The sequence below is a fragment of the Pseudonaja textilis genome, unplaced genomic scaffold (genome assembly GCF_049901715.1).
Source record: "Pseudonaja textilis isolate UNSWEBS1 unplaced genomic scaffold, rPseTex1.2 PTEXSCF60, whole genome shotgun sequence".
NCBI lineage: Eukaryota > Metazoa > Chordata > Lepidosauria > Squamata > Elapidae > Pseudonaja > Pseudonaja textilis.
In genome coordinates, this window is record NW_028262965.1 from 1223 (window position 1) to 21541 (window position 20319).

Below are 20319 nucleotides of genomic sequence, written 5' to 3' on the forward strand. Positions count from 1 at the left end.
TGTCTTTCATATGTTTGCAACCATGATAGTCTTTATAGATCAGCGGTCACCAACCGGTGGGCCGCAGCCCACTGGTGGGCCATGAGAAATTTTGGTGGGCCGCAGAGAAATCTCACCCCCAGAGCACCTCCACAAAGCAATTAATCCAGGCTGCACAGAAACACAAGGCTGAGCCACCCACATGGCCCATGGGAACCCTCCCCGCCCACTCACTCCTTACCCAGTAAACTTGACTGCTAAATTGCTATTTTTCCTTTTTCCAACCATCATCTGTTCTGCTGTGCCGGGAGATTTACATTAGCTAGGAAGCAGGAAATGGTTGGATTTCTTTTGCTTTCTAGCTAGTCTTTAGATCTTTGGCTCAACACAGCCGAACCTCCTTTAGGACTGAAGGTTTGCTTGCAAGCAAATTCAGTGCAGACTCAGGGCAAGCAAATTTAAGAGACTGAGCTAGCCGATGGCAGATAGATAAGATCACTTAATGATTCTGAGAGCAACTCAATCTGCCTGCTTTGCCTGATTTTGGGTAAAAGTTGCTCTTTTTTTAATAAAAAATTCAGTATTTATATTCATGGTGTATTGTAAGTTAATTTTCTGAGTTTGCCTGCTAGCAAATTTTATGTGACAGACTGAGCTAGCCAATGGCAGATAGATAGATCTCTGAATGAATCTGTGATTCTGTGAGAAACTCAATCTGCCTGCCTGCTTTGACAGATTTTGGGTAAAAGTTGCTCTTTTTTATAAAAAAAATCAATATTTATATAAATATTTATAATATTTACATACAAGCCATGCCCAGTCAGTCACATGACCACCAAGCCACACCCACAAATTAGGCCACACCCACAGAGCAGGTTAGTGGTCCCTGGGATCTAAAATTATGAGTTTGGTGGTCCCTGAGGTCCAAAAGGTTGGTGACCACTGTTATAGATAACAGGCAGATTAAACCTATTCCTTAAGAATTCTGGGGTTTTTTCCTTTGAAACTAAATTCAACAGAGACTTGCATGCATACACACATATTTTTACTACGGAAAAGAAAAAAAAATATTGCCTCTGCAGTTTTGTTCTCTTCTCCAGAAATATCCCCATTGGGCACAGTCAGTACCTCCTCTGTAATCCTCCCTTCCTGTGCAAAAGGATACAAATAATATTTGAAATTTTCTTGAAACTAGGTACAAGTAAGTGAGAAAGGCAGTTTCATGGCCTGAATGCACTGAAGTGATAGATTCAGGATATACAGTTGCATTCTTATGCCTTAAAAATGCAGCAGAAACCAGAGCAATTACTGGTTCTCTAACTTTTGTTATTTATTATCTCACTTTCTGGAAAACACAACATCAAAACAAATAGAAGGCATAGAATAACTTGGAGAAAACACTGAAGCATTATCTCATCCTTCCCTTCATTAATAGGTAATGTACTTCTTTGGTTATGATAATCTTTATATAGACTTCATTGGACCAAATGAGGATATTGCCTAAGGCCACAGATGCTAAAGTCAGAGAGTGCATGGATTCATAAGTTACACCAGGAGTGTCAAAGTGGATTTCATTGAGAACTGCATCAGGAAGGTGTTTGTGTTTGACCTTAGGGGGCCAGGTGGGCATAGCTGGGGTGGGCGTGGCCAGCTCGACGTCACTCGTGTCAGGGACACCTGTGGTGGCCCAAACGCTCTGCCAGTTAAAATGATGCTCGGGAGGACTGCATGCGGCCCTCCTGCACTCCATTTTCAGTGGCAGAGGCACCACGAGCCAGTCCTTCGCTATTTCCAGGGTGGCCCTGCAGGCCAGATCTAAGCATTCTATGGACTGGTTTGACACCCCTGCATTACACCTAAGGTATGAATGATGGTTTGCAAATGGCAATAATTAGGCATATACACCACTCTGATCCAAACCCAAACAAGCTATGTTATTGCTTAGTGTAATATGTGAATTTAGCCAAGAATCATGGATGGTATTTTGGAGGGAGGGAGGTTGTAGTCAAGGCCGGTTCCTCATTTTTTGAAAGATAGAGCTGTTGAGTAGTGTATTATGCAGGCTACCTGCACCTCTTAAATAAAACTATTCTCAGTAGACAATCTGCCCTATGAATAGTGAGTATTTTGACTGTTTCTGCAGAATGTACATTTCTATAATGTCATCATAACCCTGATAGTAAAACATCTTGAGTAGGTATATCATTTTTAAAAACAATGCAATATTACAATACTGTATCTCTACTTTTGACTAATCAGGGCAGTTCCAAGTGCAGATTAGTGCACAAATGCTATACTCATTAGGATTAAGAGGGAATGTAAATAAGTATTAATCAAACTGAATACTGATGCCAGAAATAAGTTTGGAGAGGCAAACTGCATGAAAAACTCTTTTTCAAATGTAAGAAAAGTATTTGTCCTGCATAGAATTTAAGTTTTCATTATAACTACATTGGTATTTATTCAAAAATGATGTATTTCTTTTCAATCATTATGTTTTAAGTTGTTTTTTAGGATTCCTGCTCTGTTTGAATTAAAAGAAAAGTAATATTGTTTTTCCTTTATTATCCCCTTATTATGACATAGAAGTGTAGAATCGCATCTAATTGTCCTTAAAGAAAAGATTCTGACAACAGAAGAGCTGTGGTGGTGCAGTGGTTAGGATGCAGTACTGCAGGCTACTTTTGCTGACTGCCAGCTGCCTGCAGTTTGGCAGTTCAAATCTCACCATGAGGTTGACTTAGCCTTTCATCCTTCCGAGGTCAGTAAAATGAGGACCCAGATTGTTGGGAGCAATATGCTGACTCTGTAAACCACTTAGAGCTGTAAAGGACTGTGAAGCGGTATATAAATCTAAGTGCTATTGCTATCTAGCTTTCCCATATAATCACTGTGTTTCAAATTACATTAATTGCATTAATCAGATAGAAAGAAAATTCTCAGAAATTTAATTTAGCACAAAAGTGTAGTGAAAGATGATCAGAAAACACAGTATATTCCATCCAACTCATTTTCTCTTTCCTTTTCCCTCACTTCCCTTCATAATCTTACAACATGTCAATGCTACTTTCCTTTTAAGGCAGAGGTGGGGAACTATGGCCCCTTTCTGACTTGTGGATTTCAACTCCCAGAATTCCCTGCTGGCTCAGGAGTTCTGGGAGTTGAAGTCCACAAGTCATAAAATGGCCATCATTCCCCACCTCTACTTTAAAGTATCAGGGAGAGGGGACATTCTCTTATGGAAAGGAATAACTATTTGGCTTTTCATAAATTTCTTGATTTTTTCTAGCTTCTTGATCTTAGTTTATACTCTCAGATATCTGTTGATCATTCAATTTAGAGTTTAATAATATCTGAAGGCAGTGGTGGGCTCCAACTAATTTAACAACTGGTTCGTCCTAAAGATCAGGTGAGCATGGCTAGGGCTGTATGTCATGGACCTGGCCAACTCGATTTCACTCAAACAGTACAACATTTTTATAAGACAAATCGAAAGAAAAATAAGATCCATAAGATAAATTCATACCATTGAGCCTAGTGGAGGAGCAAGTCCTAGGAATGAATAAATATAGTTTTCTTCTTTTGCATAGAAAAATGAATCAAAATCCTAAAAAGGAAACAAAAGCACATAAACATTACCTTAGCTTTTCAGATTAAACCAGTCTAATATAGCAAAGAAACAGGATTGTGGAATGTCACTTGTTTAACTATCCATCTGATTGACATATTAGCATAGTCTTTCACTGTTAGCGTTCTCCTGCATTGTAGTAGTGGTGGGCCTAAATTAATTTAGATCAAGAAATCTCTTTCTCAATTTTAGGAAGCATGTATATGCAATTCTTAAACACATTATCCTTTAATCACATTAAACTTTTTTTTTCTTACCCCACAATATTGTTCCTCATTGAATATCTGGGGAGGGAGAGGAATCCCATTTTGTGGCTTTTTTTCACCTGGAACATTTTCTCTCATCCATTTTCGATTGTCTTCATCACAGGCTATGTCCATTTCCTTAAAATCAATTTTATTGGCCTCTAAAAAGCCTACTACTTCTTGTTGTTTCTTTTTAATCTGGTCAGATAAAAGAGAGAAGATGAATTTATTATTTCATATTTCAATTTAATGGAGGCATAACAACACAATCTTTTATTCAAATTATAGCTGCAGTTGAATATTTAAATGAAAAACTCAAAAAGAAAGACTACTTGCTTAGGACAGAGCAAAGGCTAATGTGAGAGAGTAAGAGTGACTATTAATAATGGATGATTCTTTTGCAAAGGAAGCACAATTATATATAATTAAGTCTTACTGATTTCAGCTTACCACCAATTTGTGTTTAGAATTGTACTATTATTTGGTAAGCTTCATTAGTCAGTCTTGGCTGATCTCAGAAAAACTAAGCAAGATTAGTCATAATTAGCTCTTGTAAAGGAGGCTGCCAGGATGAAGATCAGTTCTGACTGAATCCTGGCTAAGCTGATATTGCTATACTGGTGGCTTATCTTCCCAATGATCTGCAACATGGAATTTACCTTTCAAAGTAGAGTTAAGTACACATTGGGTCAATGCTTTAATTGGCTTCCCACAATAATTTGGAACTCAAGGTTTAAATAATTATCCGTGAAATAAGAAAAGATGTTAAATTTAAGTATTTTAGTCTCTAATCATTAAGCTCTTTATATGCAGCCATAGCCGGGCATAAAATGAGCATGGATCTTTTTTTTTTTAATACTATACCACCAAATAGCAAAGGCTAACTGAAGATTGCTATCATTGGACAATAAGCTCTAAATGGGCAGGAAGCAAAAGCCAATTTCTTTACTTTCACACACACACAAAATAAAGGGATAGAGAGATGCATTGTTGGATGTGAAAGAAATAAGGATGACAGTTGATAAGATGAACTGCTAGCAGGGATACAAATCAGATGTCTTGTCTCCTTCCCAACCCAACCCTCATAACTAGCCCTTTGTTCTTATATGACATCAACTGTCCTGTATTGCTTTCAGGTGGGAGGGGGAATTCTACCCCATTGCCAAGCACCGAAATAAAGTTCAGCTTTTAGTCCAGATGATTTATAGGGTTACTAGAATATAGGATGTTTTGCAGGCCATGTCTTGCAAATACAATTACTTGATTATATGAGATGTGGTCAGGAGAAGCAATTTATCTTACAATATTGGTAAGTGAAAAGAAGAGAGAAAACGTCTATGTACATTGTTGTTCCTGTGGGAGACAAGGTCATCCATTCTTGGAATGCATATATGTAATTCTCTTGTCACAGAATAATTTGTGGGCAAAGCAGTAACAGAGTTGTTTTTAGCTACCCTGGTCAGCACCCACTTAGCAAGGTTCATTTGTAAGGAATTGGAGGAATGTCTCACAATTACAGGGCTTCAAGTGTTTTAGTTTGGCAAGAACTTTTTCTGACGATTTCCAAGAGCAAAGCACAAATCAGGAATGAGGATCATTGGGCATCTGTCATAGCTGAACTTTTGCAAGTGTTCCACGATTCACCCTAGAGATAAGCAGTAGCCTCTATTTGTTTGGTGCTGTCTCCTTCAATGCTTTTGTATATTTAGACTCAGTGGGAGTAAGCAACCAAATCTGAATAAGGAAGAGATGAGTCTTCTGAGAAAGGAAGATTGATTAAGGGTAGCTTTCTCCTGTTCTCTAACCCCAAAACTTGCACTGATACTGGATGCAAGCAGTTTTGAAGTAGCAACTAGAAATGATAAGTAGCAATGAATAAATAAATCACCAGGAAGGAAATAGAATAACACTAGACTATGAACAAACTCCATATAAAAATGTCCAGGTAAATAAAAAATATTAATATACTGTATCTGCAGCATTGCATTTGTAGCGCAAACTTATCAATATCTACTTAAAACATAATGCCAATAAATGTAGTATGTCATACTTCTAAGCATTTATAAATACAAACATATGCATTTAACCACAAGACAAGGTTCAAATCCAGCCCTTAATCTTATTCAAACCTTCTATACAGTTCTTATGACTTCCTTTTTTAAACTCTAGTTCAGAAACTATCAGGCAGATTTTAAATCAGCCCAAAATGAGTACATCCAACAGAAAAGAAATCAACAAACCCAAATCTTAATTAAGTAGCTTTTATTTGTTGTCAATTAATTTGAAGCTTCAGCACAGAGATTTAGCAGTACTGAAATCAAGGTCTCTAGTGGGATGGATGAGCTTATTGGATGAAAGACTGGAAGACTTAAATTTCCTTTTCCCTTGGCATCCTCTCCCCAATCCCTGGGTTCCACAGCCTATATTATTTTATTGTGATTTCAAAGAACAAAAAAGAAAGAGAGAGAGAAACCAAAGAAATGATGTTAGGCCATCTTGTAGATTTGTGGTCTTGAAGAGTGTGTGTGACAGTGGTGGGATTCAAAATTTTTTTACTACTGGTTCTGTGGGTGTGGCATGGTAGGTGTGGCAGGGGAAGGATACTGTAAAATCTCCAGTCAGAGATGATATTTGCCGGTTCTCCAAATTACTCAAAATTTCCACTCCTAGTTCTTCAGAACTGGTCAGAACCTGCTGAATACCACCTCTGGTGTGTGACTATAGAAATTATCCCCTCCTTTTCTTCTTCCTTTGTGGAGAGGGAGATTAAATCACATTGGAGATAAACAAAATAAAACTGAATTAAAAAGAAGAAGAAAAAGTGTACAAATTTCATTGTGGATTAAGTAGTTATAAATAAAGCAAAGGAGTTAACAACACAGAGACATTCAAAATACAATAGTATTTGAAAACAGTTACCAACAGAAAAATCTATTGAACAATAAAAGCTTCTGAATGGATTATAAGATCCGATTTTCCTGTTAGTATTATAGAAACAATGTCAATGTAAAGAGGGGCCAATTTGCACAAACTGATTAAAGATAGAACTTGTATAAGAGAGAATAATTATTAGTGGCAATAAATTACAATATCTCTAGTCAAAGTAACCTTATGCATATTCATTGCGTATATGTCGGGAAGATTTGTGCAGGAAAGGAGGTAACTCTCCATCATTCCCAGTCAGAATTGCAGGGACAAAGGGACACCTTTACCAAATCAGATCTTTGGCCTATCTAATTCAGATTTATCAATCCAAGAAGCATTTCTTGTAGGCCTACCGTAAAGTGCCTGGGATCAATTCTGGAGGTTTTTGAATGCAAATCATATTCCTTAGTCCTGAGTATGAGTCCATCACAAGGGTACCAATGAGCAATTGTCACTGTTCATCCTTGCAATGGGATGTGCTACGTGGGGAGGAGCGAAGTTCATTCTGTGACCCAGAAGAGAAAATACAAGCTTCTCCTTGTCATCTGCTACATTCCTTTTAAGAATGGAAGCAGCTAAATAAAACAAACAAGGTTCCATATGTCAATAAACAATAACAAATGGTTTGTGTGGAAGCTCAATAAATCTCTGAAATACAGGTAATCCTCAACTTACAACCACAACCGAGCCCCAAATTTTTGTTGCTAAGCAAGATAGTTGTTGAGTGGTTTGTCCTCATCTTATCACCTTGTTTGCCACAGTTGTTAAAAGAATCACTGCAGTTGTTAAGTGAATCAAGTGGTTGTTAAGTTAATCTGGCTTCCTCCATTGACTCTGTTTATCGGAATCTGGCTGGGAAGGTTACAGCTGATGATCATATAACCCTTGGACAGTGCAACTGTCATAAAAACATGCCAGTTGCCAAGCACCTGAATTTTGATCACATGACCATAGAATGGTCGTAAGTGTGAAAAATGGTCATAAATCACATTTTTCAGTGCTGTTGTGACTTTGCGGGGTCAGTCACTAAATGAATGGCTATAAATCAAGATTACCCGTATTCTATATATAAATTCCATTTCTTGATTGTTGCCTGGATGATTTCAGGAAGAAAAATAACAGGTAAAAATTTAAAATCAACAACATATAACTGTAACTGAATCTACTCCAGTGAGACTACTCATCAAATTACTTTGACTGAAGATTTGATCTTTACAACAAATAGTTTCATTGTACAATTACTGAAGCATCTAGAATTAAGTTTTATAACAGCAGGACCATTAATACTGTTACTTTCCTTTTGTTTTTATAGATTTGTTGTTGGAAAGTAAAGACACATCATGATTTATGGTAATTATAACACGGCTTTACTTGTAGCTCTGCAAGCAGATTATTCTTTTTTTACTTTTTGAATTATAAGCTCAGACTCAAAAATAACCAGTTTTATGTTTTACTGTGGTCTGAAGGAATCTAGTGCTTTTCTAACATAAACAATAAAAAATGTGGAATATACCTTATATCAGTGGTCCTCAAACTTTCTCCAAGGAAAAATAAAGTAAAAGGGAAGAAGGTATTACTTGGGTCAGAAACAGTACCAAGCTTATTTCTGGGACAACTGACCACAGACTGACACATCAGCAAAGTTTATACAATTTTGGTGTGAATGAGATGTTTTTATGACCATGAGAAAACACGAAAAACAGCTTTTATAGTTAGAGGAAATATTCTGTTATCTTCTCTATCAGCAGAGATCTTCCTGGCTAGGCAGAGGTATAAGAGCATGGGTACAAGTAATAAAACTCCAATGCCTTTTCAATCTATCAATCTTGATAGATTCCAGGGCTATCTGCCAGCATTCTATTGCCTTTAAGGAATTTTATTAGTGGTATTTTATTAGCGGAGAGAGATTTCTCAGACTTCAGATCAGAAGGCTGTTAAAAGGAAGGGGGCAGATCAAAGGTTTTTTAATCAATCCCCACTTACGCATATTCAATTTATTGGATTTTGCACACCAATAAAAGTTTGTTAATGATTGTGGTAGCCATGATCTGTTTGTATGGAAGACTTTCTTAGATCTGACCAAGAAAAATACTGTCATTGCCAACTGTCAATATCTAGTTGACAGTTGGCAATAACAACTAGCCTTGTGCTGTGACCGGAACAATCTTGAACTAAACACACTCAAAACCATAGAAATGGTGGTAAATTTTAGGAGAAACCCTCCTATACTACCACTTCTTACAATACTAGACAACGCAGTATCAACAGTAGAGACCTTCAAATTTCTAGGTTCTATCATATCTCAAGACTTAAAATGGACACCTAACATTAAAAATGTCATCAAAAAAGCAGAACAAAGTGTAAGGTCTGGCAATACCCTTAGGCTCACAATGAGCCAAAAGAAGAACTTAAAAGGAGGCTTGAAAAACAAAAATCAGACTTTTTTTTGATCAAAGCAAAGAATCTGAGTAAACCATTCCAAACATATACATAAGAGACATGAGAGGAAGGCCACACCTAAGAGAAGATGTGGCTTCCTTTTTATCCCTGTAAACCATTAGCTTATTCCCTAATTCTGGCCTCCTAACTTAGTTTTGCATTTATCTCATCCTTGGGGCATTCCTTTGTTCTCCCAATTAGCCATTTGGCCCCTTGTTGCTACACAGAACTAACAACACAGATCAAAGGTGTAAGTTAAGAGTTGATGTGTGAACTGCCCTGATGATATATTTAGCTCTAGTTTGAGATACGTGCCAATCTCTAGATGACACGAGAAAAACAAGGGTAAGATGGATTCAGATAGCAGGAGCATATGTTTGACATATACTAGATACTTTTCAGAGGCCTTAATACAGGAAATTACAGGAAATTCTTTTACAGAGGCATAATATAGCATATATATGTTACAGAGAACAAATGCTTAAAGAATAACAAGTAAATGCTTGAATAACAAGTTTCTACTAATGCTATTATGTTATATTCTATGCTATTATGTTAAATCCTTATTACTATTTCCCTTCAGAAGAATGTTCTTTCTGTGCCAACTCAGAAAGCTCAGACTGCCCAAAGAGCTGCTGATTCAGTTCTACAGAGGAATGGTTGAGTCTGTCCTCTGCACCTCTATAACTGTCTGGTTTGGCTCTGCAACCAAACAAGACAGACACAGACTTCAACGGATAATTAGAGCTGCAGAAAAAACAATTGCTACCAACCTCCCTTCCACTGAGGACCTGTATACTTCACGAGTCAAAAAGAGGGCTGTGAAAATATCTACAGACCTTTCACATCCTGGACATAAATTGTTCCAACTACTACCCTCAAAACAACGTTATAGAGCATTACACACCAGAACAACTAGACACACAGACAGTTTTTCCCCTCATGCCATCACTCTGCTAAACAACTAATTCCCACAACTGTCAAACTATTTACTAAGAGTATATTACTATTATTCTTCTCATCCTTCCTATTACCTATCTGCTTCTACTTATGACTATGACCTTGTTGCTTGTATCTTTACGATTTATATTATTTAGTTTTTCAGTATGATTTGATTGCTTATTTAGTATCCTATGACTATCACTGTGTTGTATCTTATGATTCCTGATGAATGTATTTTTTATGTACACTGAGAGCTTATGCACTGAAGACAAATTCCTCGTGTGTCCAATCACACTTGGCCAATAAAGAATTCTGTTCTGTTCTGTCAATGGATTCCCACAGGTGTTTTTTCAAGAGGCAACTGGACTTTCTGTTTTTTCCTTGAAGACATTTCACTTCTCATCCATGCAGCTTTTTCAGCTCTGACTGGATGGTGGGGAATGGACAGCTTGCAGACAGCTGATCATTTGCATTTGTTTAGCAAGTCATTAAGGCCATCTGGGGGTTTATCTCTATTGTCAGGGTCACCTGAGTGGTACAAGTGGGTGTGGAGCCTTCTTGGAACTGTTGAAAGGACTGTGTTGTAGACTGGAGATAGATGTTGTTGTATCCTTCCCCCTCTGTTGAGAGAGAGCTGTTCAATTTTGATATAGATGGCATCTTTGATCCATCTTTCAAACCAGCGGTCCACTCTGTCCAAAATGTTGACTTTGCTTCAAGAGAGTGGCTTTTGTCTTTTAAATGCAGATGGACTGCTGAATCTAATAATGGATTTGTTCTCCTATGTTGTGCCATGCATTTATGAAGGGGTTATTTTGTTTTCCCAATGTTCAGATCTGCACACAGCTCACTGCATTATACAGCATATACCACATTGTTCAGTTTGTGTCGGAGTGTTTTATCCTTGGGGTAGACAAGCTTCTGCCTTAGTGTATTCTTGGGTTTGAGATGTGCACATATGTTGCGTTGGCTGAAGATCCTCCTGAGCTTTTCCGATATTCCTGCAATGTATGGAATGACATTGCTTCGTTTATTATTCTGTTGTCTGTTATGGAGGAGCTGCTGTAGGGTCTTTTTTAAAATTTAATGAAGACCCACGGGATAGCAACATGTTCTGAGGGCTTCCTTGATGCGATTTTCTTTCCCATCTGTGCTGGTAGGCAGGCTTTCATCTTGATGATGTAAGGTTCTGAGGACTCCCATTTTGTGCTCCAGTGGGTGGTGGGAATCAAAATGTAAATATTGATCTCTGTGTTGGGTTTTCCACAACCTTCAATGTTAAGGCTTCTGTCTTCCTTAATGTGCATTGCACAGTCCAGGAAGGCTAGACTATTTTCCTTAACATCTTCCCTTGTGAATTTGATGTATATGTCCACAGAGTTGATATATTTAATGAACACTTCCAATTCCTCTGTTTTGATCTTTACCCAGTATCGTCCACATATTGTTATTGCCAACCAAATTCCTTCTATTCTGTGTGAAATGATAAGATTATCCCAACAAGTTCAATTCTCACATTATACATGCCCAGTCTTCTGCAAGTATTCCCTGGAGTCTTACTTGATAGGTTTGCTAAGGTCCAGCTTATATATATATACATACATACATACATACATACATACAAACGTGTGTGTGTTGTAGCTACATGACATAATTGCACACAAACATAGCCATAATTACAAGCATAGAGATCAGTACATTTTATCACCACCTCCATTCCACTAAGTCAACCTCCTAAATATAGCACAGTCCCAGTAAAAACAAATCAGTTGTTGATATGGATCCATGATGGGAATCTGGCTGCTGAAATACGGGAAGAAGAAAGTCAGGCTTATTGTCGATGTTTTTCCTAGTGAAGGCATCAATGTTTCTTGGGAAGTGGTTGCAGTCTTCCTCATCCTATTGAAGTCTACCAAAAAACACAAACATTAGCTTTTTTTGGTGGGGAAATCAGGATTTATTACACCATACATCTATGCCCATTAGTGTTAGGCTTGTTCCACAACAGGAATCATTTGCCAGGTTCCTACAGCTCTCTCTCAATTGTGTCAACTAGCAGGAAAGCAGCCTCTTGTTTTCAAACCTTCTTTTTTATTACTGCATAGACTAGGTGAGGATGGGTGGCTTCCCCTCCTTCAATGGTCAGACAGGAGACAGATAACCTGAAAAAAACGTTTTGGGAAATTGATGAGTCCACACTTCTATTTTTCCTGTTGGTAAAGTAACCAGAGTATCTGCAACACAGAGGATGGATAACTCTCAGTTGGTCACCTTTGTTCTTTTATGGGGAGGGTCCATTGCTTATGCTGAGGTTGCTAGATGGATTTTTAGAGGCAATAAATCAGAGGAGATGAACATGATTGCAAAATAGATTCAAACAATCTTGAGGAAAAACTGGATTGACTACCACATTCACACCCCTTTCAGCTGCAAAGGATATCTATACTTTCCCATTTCCTTACTAATTAACTAGGACCAGATCTTGCACAGCTGAGAGAATAGACATAAGAATATATCCCTTAAGCATATGGATTGCTTCCAGAGCCAAAAGTTGAAGAAATGAAAGAAAGAACATCTTGTTTCAGATTGACTATACCTTTCCAAATGTTCCAAATTTTAGGTTTTTCGCCCCTCTCCCCTCTTTCACGCTTATCAGATGCCTTGTTAAGGAACAGGGAGTAAATCCAATAAGCTTGTTCTCATGACCCATCTAGGGTTTTAAAGGTAAAGCACACAGAAGATGAAAGACACAAGTCAGAGTTAGGCATTTCAAAGGAATGTAAATCACAGCAGGTAGGAATAGGTAGCTGTGGAGTGAAATGACCATCGGCTCCCCTCCACCCGGTCCCCCTTTCCCTAGTCCCATCATGTTTGCCAGGAAAAAATACTAATACAACCCCCTTGTCTTATGAAGATTAAAGGAACTTTTACATAACCATTTCCTGGGGGGGAGGGGGGGCGGGGGGGGGAATCAAACTTATGTGCTGAATCCATCTTCCTGGCAACTCTTTCTGAAGTGGCTTGCCAGTGCCTCTTCTCTAGGGCTGAGAGAGAATGACTGACCCAAAGTCATCCAGCTGGCCCACATAGCCACGGCAGGACCTAAACTCACAATCTCCTTTACTTTCCAGTTCAGTGCCTTAACAACTACACTAAACTAGCTCTGTTAAAAAAAGAAAACACTTTGCCTTCTTTCCCTTTGCTCCAAGGAAAAGGACAACAGATTTAGTACTCACACTTAATAATAATTTGACACCCCTTTTTGTAGTAGCAAGGAGTTCCAAATGCATATACTTTATTAGATCTTAAATTATATTAAGCAGAAGCATGCCAAACTTAAAATCTCTGATCCTTTGGCTAGAACCAGAATGCAAAAGAGAGAAATCACTCAGATCCTGATACATACACACATTACACACTATACAATCTGTCCATTTCCTATCAATATCCCATTTACATAACTATCAATCATCTTTCCCACAAAGAAAGCATATACTTTTAAAAATCAAGCATACCTTAACAAAAAATGATTAAGAAATTGCCTACTACAGAGTATCAGGAGGATATGATCCCAACCAGCCTCACGTTCCAGAACTCAACATAGAAGGAGGCTGGGAAAGAAGAAGGGGGAGTGTGTCTGTAGCCCTTTCCTCACTTTCCCATCCCGTTTACTTCAGTTCGGGGATAATCTGCAGGTGAAAATAAGCAAGCACAGGAGAATGCACATTGAAAGGAATGCCTCAGCTCTCTACTCCCAATCGCTTAGAACACAAGAGACCCTTTGAGACAAAATTTATTAGGCTCAAGACCTTACAGGGAAGATGGCTTATAAAGCAACTGAAAATGCCCAAACTTCTCCTCTCCTAGAGCATGCAGAAACTGAATTTGAAAGACAATCCTTTGTTATTGAAAGAATTTAGTCTTTTTATTGCAAACATCAAGTTTTCTCACTCTTTTATAATTCACTATTTTTTTTCTAATTTAAATGCGACAAAGTTGTTCCTTTAGCTACCATGGGGAAATCATTCAGTTTCTATTATCATTTTAGCTCAATAGGAATTTGTAGAGCAATTGGTAGGAGATGAAGAATGGAAACTGGGAAGAGATGGAGAAATGGGGTGGGGTGAATAGTTTGCAGGAAAAATTTGGGAAGTCCAAAGCTTAAAGATATTGGGAAAGTTATTTTCCTGCTTGTATACTGAAATGAGCTAACAAGAGAAGAAATGCACAAACAGACTTGAAGACAGAAATAAGTCGGCATCTGTAGACAGGCATATCTCATGATTTACAGATGAAATCCACCCACAATACACTTAGCTAAAGTAAACATACAATCCAAAATAAACATTTACTTTTAAATGAATTTAGAATATTTCCTCCTGACAGATTTGGGCTGTTTTTAAAAGCACAGAGAGAAAAGGGAGCTTACCTCTCTTCACCCTGTTTTATTAGCCAGACAAAAAAAGAGTGAAAATTATATAATATGGCTTATTTTAACATTTTCCTAACAGAATTTTAAAAACTTGTCTCTGGTGATTAAAGATATCTGACAGCTGTGTAAAAGCTTCATCAGTTTCCCTGCAGCATTTTCATTATTCTTTCACCTCAAGGACACACAAATACTTCAATACACATACATACACAGAAAAAAGAGCTCTAGTCAATTTCATCTTAGATCAGAGTTTTGTTCCTTTTCAAAGGTATTGTAAAGAAAGCTTAGCAATTCCACAATCAGCTATATAAGTAACCCATTTTTGTTCATTAACTTTATTTTCAAAAGCAAAAAATCCCTCAATAAACATATCCATTGCTCAATTACTGCAAAATACACAGATGTGGGAAAAGATCAGAGTTGTCTTTTCTTTCTTTTGAAAGTACCTTTATTTTGCCATATCTGACTGACTGCTGCATCTCTGAACCAGGTCTATTCAATACACAATTGTTTACATGCACTTTGCTCAGGTAATTTTTGTCATGCTTGTAGCAACCTCCCCTATGGGGATCCTGGCAGAACTCTTGATATGGTGTTCCTCATACTATCCAACCATGGTTGCAGGTCAGTTTGGAGTGCACACATGCACTCCAGGGACATGGACACACACACAAGCAGCCCTCTATTTTTATCTATAGAACCCACTCACTGCTTCCACACCTTAAGTCTAAAAGGACTCTAGTTTGGCTAGAGTAAGGGACCTCTCAGGGACCATTCAGGGATCAGGAGGCAGTTGTCCAGGTGCAAGTTCTCTCTCTCTCTCTCACACACACCCACAGTCCTTTTCTTCCAGCAGCAGTGCTTGTATTTTTGCCCAAAGCCCTTGCTTTCCAGATTCCATTGGTCACAGTTTTTTGGGCTAGTAAGAGGCTGGATGCTGTTAAGAATAGCACAAAAGGGACAAGATTCTACTGCAGAGGAGGAAAAGGGGATTTCCCCTTCACATATACTTACACCCCTGAGCATAATGCACAACTATCTGGTGGCATTTGCCACCTTTCCAAGGAGAACTCAACTCAAGACCCCCTTTACTACATCTTACCGAACAGTCATAGTTGGGGAAGCTCATCTACAGACAAAATGGTCTGTTGTTGCTGGCAGTAGTGAAAAGCTTACCCGGGCCAGGTCTGTGGGTCAAGTCATCCCAGAATCCCATCTCAAAGGTGCCAATTGTTGCAAGAAACTCCCAGAGATCCTTTCTCCAAGGGAGAAAAAAAACACGCAAAGGGCAGCTGCTTGGGAAGAAAGTTCTTATTTTATTTGGGTCAGAAACAGTACAAAACTTTTTTTTTCTGGGACAGTTCACCACACACCAATAAATTAGCAAGGTTTATATACAATTTTTAGCCTTTGGTGTGAGTGAGATGTTTTTATGACCAAGAGAAAGCAGGAAATAGTTTTATGGTGAGAGCAAATATTCTGTTACCTTCTTTATCAGCAGGGATCTCCCTGGCTAGACAGAGGTGGAAGAGCATAGGCACAGATGTTAAAACTCCCATGCTTTTTCAATGTTGTTGGATTCCAGGGCTGCCTGTCAGCATTCTATTGCCTTTAAGGAATTCTATTTTATTAGTGGAGAGGGGTTTCTCTGACTTCAGATCGAAAGGAGGGGAGGCAGATCAAAGGCTTTTTAGCTTCTATGGTGTTCATTGTAAGTAACTTTTACTTTCCATTGAAACCCCCATTGTTCCATACCAATTATCCTGTTAAAATTCTATATTTCTAAGACACCATGAAATATAGACAACTTTCTCACAGGCTATTGCCATTATTTGTTTGGTGGACCTCAGCCTAGAAAAAAACACCAGCCAAACTTCTTTCATCAAGGCTTGCCAACCATTCTTCTCTGGAAGCTTCTTGAGGTTGTCTTCATGAAAGCCAGCAAGCAATGAAATCAGTTGTGTAGGACTGCAGCCAGTTTGTTTAGATATGTCACTGTGGCTGATTGCTCAGCCAAGACTGCAATTTGAGCTCATGTGGGAACTGGATATAAAAGGAAACTCTTCGTTCCCAGTTCCCACCTTCCCTTTGCCTACTCTTTCTTCACCTCAGCAAACGTAATGGTTCTGAAAACAGAGTATCACCATTAAGATATAGGATATTGAGATAGGAAAGCTTAAAATAACCTGAAAAGAAAGCGGAGATAATGTGTACAGCTGTAGAAAGGAACCCTTTAATATATCCACTGTCTATTTCTACCAAGAGAAAGTGTTTTCTGCACTAATGTAATCAATCGAAACTTATTCTCCTCCAAACACAAAACGAGCATACTTTAAGCAGGCCTTAGCAAGGTTGTTGAAAATAAAACTCTAACATGTTGTGCATTTTCAATCTGTCTAAAATAAACAATTTGTATTTTTGCGACATGGTGAATCGACTAATTTGTGGCATGGTATGAAGACAATATTTTTCCGACGCGGTGGGCATTAACTTCAGTTGCAACAACGGACTAACAAGGCTGCACGCTTGGAGAATTTCAAAGAGTAAGGAGGGAGGGGGAGGGGGAAGCAGAGAGAGAGAGAGAGAGAGAGGAGTTGGGGGGGCACATTTTTTTTTGTCATGGGCTCAGACTGCACAGCAGCAACACACCCCCTTCTTAAACTGCGAGAAAGCAAGCAACTAGCTTCCGAAGACTTCTGCGGAGAAGCATAAATCACACAGATATTCTTACCGCCGTCGACCCTGAGGACGTTGCCACAAACACTTTAATCACCATTTTGGCAACAGCACTAGAGACTCGGCGCCAGAACCAGCGTGGCTGCAGCGTCCAGTGTACGCAAAGAAAAAACCCCAGTCTGTTAGCGACCCTGCAGCAGCTTGGCAAGCAGAGAGAATCGCCAGGGCATCTCCACTTCTGCTAAGTTCAGCTGGTCCCTAGTTCTTCCCCTGCCCGTTCATTGGCTCTTGAGTCTTTCCAGGAGAGGTGAACCAAGAGACGATTGGTTTGTGAGGATATCTGTTACGAAAGTCCTCAACTTGTCACTTTAGATTGACCGGTTGGCAGCCCTTAAAAGGTCAGGGACTTGCAGAGCACCAATCATTACAGATCACTGGAGTTGCGTGGGGGGAGAAAGAGGCGGCCAGCAGCAGCAGCAGCAGGAATAATGATAATAAAGATAATGATAATCATCTGTTTATTTAAGGGTTGGCGGTGGTGTTGACACTTTTTGTAACATCAGTTAGGATATTCAGAGAAAATTCTACACTCGTTTACAAAATAAAAAAAGGAAAATTAATTATTTTTAAGCTGATTTGCTTCAGCATGCAATAGGGACCATTTTCTACAGGCACCATCCTCAAGTCACCAAGATTCATTTGATATTGAAATTAACAGAAAACCTCAAGGAGGAACATCAATTTAGCACATACAAAATTAGGACACAAAAACTTTTTTAAAATTCTATTTTACAAGGAAATCCATTAATATTCAGATTCTTAAATTGTTATTAGAGTCATTAGAGACATAGATGTGCAGCATTTTGTTTCACACTTTAGTTCTTTGGGAGTTTGCTATTTGCTGGAAGAAATAATAATTTAAAATATCTAGGTTTAATGTCCTGACACAATCTAATTTGTCCAGCTGGAAGCCCTATGCCTTTTTACCAATGACTTCTTGCTTCAGCCCAGCTCTGGAAAAATAGATACGATCTTTCTGTATAACGCCAGCTTTTTACAAACCTTGTATGAGTCCTGAAACACAAAGAGAAGCCTTACAACTGTACAGTGAAGAAGATTTTAATGATAAATTTTCTAATCAATCCATGAAATCCCTAGATATAAAAAAGACATTATTGGAAAAGTGGAATGTAGGAAAACCAGGAGAAGATTATAATTAGACATAGAGTGTATTAAAATTGATATAGGCAACGTATCTAAGCTAATTACTAATGAATCTTATTTTCAGTATAGGGTCAGAGATTAAGGTTGAAAAAAAGTACCTGTTTTGAGTGGATGTTGTGCAAAACTTCTTGTTCTTCCCACTTCAATTCTTTTTTTGCACATTACACTGTTTTATAAAAAATTGAGATTTTGGTAAGAAAGATTCTTGCTTTAACTAGTTAGATGAAATACTCCGTCTATGATGACATGAGCCTAGGCAGCACCTTGGAAACTATATAATGGCTAAACCTACCTTATTTGGCATCATACCAAAGCAAAAAATAAAGCATATTATGGCTTTTTTAGAATTAAAATGAACCAATTTTCACTTTTGCCTTCTCCTCTTCCTCTACACAGCTTTATGTCAGCATTATGTTTACCTGAAAGGTAAAGTGGTGATGTAGTGTTGATATATTAAATAAATAATACTCTCTTGGTTTACTATTATGAATAGAATCTAATGTTCTTTTATTCATATTTTTGAACTATACTGATGTTGATTTAGCCACAGGAGGCCATTAAGAATTGGTAACAACTATTTCTTCCACCAATAAACAGAAATTAAAAGTATACATTGTAACTGGATCTCTATTTCTTTTCTTCTTAATCTGCATAACAAATTGTGAACATCATATGACATTATCTTTGATTATACAGATTACTTTCTATATTTTTCTTTTCCCAGGTGGGCCGATTCCCATTTCAAAAATTGTGAGCATTATAACTGATATTGAGGATTTTCATCTTTTGGGAAACATTTTCTAAAATTTTAGTTCCTTCTTCAGATTTCTAATTCAATATTTGTGTGTTTGTAAATGTTCAATAATCTTATTAATGGTTTATTTCTAACATGTTAGGATCTAAAAAAAAGCAAAATTGTCCTTTATGTCTGTTCTGTGATTCAGAGTAATTTCACTTATCGGTCTTAACAAAAGTTAGCTGAAACCGGAGACTCCCAAGGTATGACTACTCAACACTTTTTTACCACAGCAATGCACAATCGGCCTTGCCAAGTTCTTGCAAGATGTGAACTAGTCACACAAGGACTTGAAAGGTTTGATGATAGTCCCGAGAGTTATAGACCTTGGCAATTGTTCTTCCAAAATGCCATCAGAGCTTAGATCGGTCGTATACTGAGGAGATAGATCTAAGAATTAAATGGCTTGGGAGTGAATCTGCTGAACATGACAAGTGAATCAGGGCAATAAATATAAACTACCCTGAAACAGGCCTTAAAACAATCTGGGACAGACTTGATGAGTGCTTTGGCTCAGTAGAAGCAGTGGAGAATGCATTGTTCGAAAAACTCTATTGGTTTCCCAGACTGCCTAGCACTTAGCGACTTACTAATGGAATTTCAAGTAGCTAAGTTGGAAGGGGATTTGCAAGGACTTGCAAACCTTGACACATCCAGAGGTGTCAACCCCATTGTACAAAAATTACCTTATAATTTACAAGAGCTGTGGTTCAGATATGGCTCCAAATATAAAAGAGAGCACAATGTTCCATTTCCCCCCTTTTTTGTTTTTGTGGATTTTGTGTGCCAACAAGCTAAAACAAGAAATGATCCTAGCTTTGACTTCACATTGTTGTGTGCTGCTCCTTCAGAACGTAATCCTCGTAAGTCTCTAGTAGCAGTCCACAAAACTAATGTGATTGCTCCAGATTCCCTTCACAGGTCTGCCAGCTCCTCTTACATAGAGATCAGAGATCCTGGTAATCAATGTCCTCTACACCAGAAGCCACATCCTCTCCTAAAATGCAGAGCCTTCAAGGAGAAGTCCATAGAA

At 38.2% G+C, this 20319-nt stretch overlaps 1 protein-coding gene across 1 annotated transcript; it reads right to left on the reverse strand.

Annotated features, from left to right (window-relative positions):
- Positions 1-933: 933 nt before the first annotated feature.
- On the reverse strand, positions 934-17530 carry LOC113450142 (adapter SH3BGRL). Its single transcript, XM_087919237.1, has 4 exons — positions 17322-17530; positions 3865-4050; positions 3506-3586; positions 934-1128 (listed from the first exon to the last, which is right to left on the reverse strand). Exons 1-4 carry the CDS (start codon positions 17364-17366, stop codon positions 949-951), a joined length of 492 nt encoding a protein of 163 aa, XP_087775363.1. The 5' UTR covers positions 17367-17530; the 3' UTR covers positions 934-948.
- Positions 17531-20319: the final 2789 nt, after the last annotated feature.

What these genes read in the sequence shown, in the direction of transcription:
- LOC113450142 (XM_087919237.1), bottom strand. Translation starts at nt 17,366, where the DNA reads ATGGTGATTAAAGTGTTTGTGGCAACGTCCTCAGGGTCGACGGCG. An exon ending in CGTCCTCAGGGTCGACGGCG is followed by an intron (nt 4,051 to 17,321) that starts GTAAGAATATCT and finishes TTATCTGACCAG; the next exon opens with ATTAAAAAGAAACAACAAGA. An exon ending in CTCCTCCACTAGGCTCAATG is followed by an intron (nt 1,129 to 3,505) that starts GTATGAATTTAT and finishes CCTTTTGCACAG; the next exon opens with GAAGGGAGGATTACAGAGGA.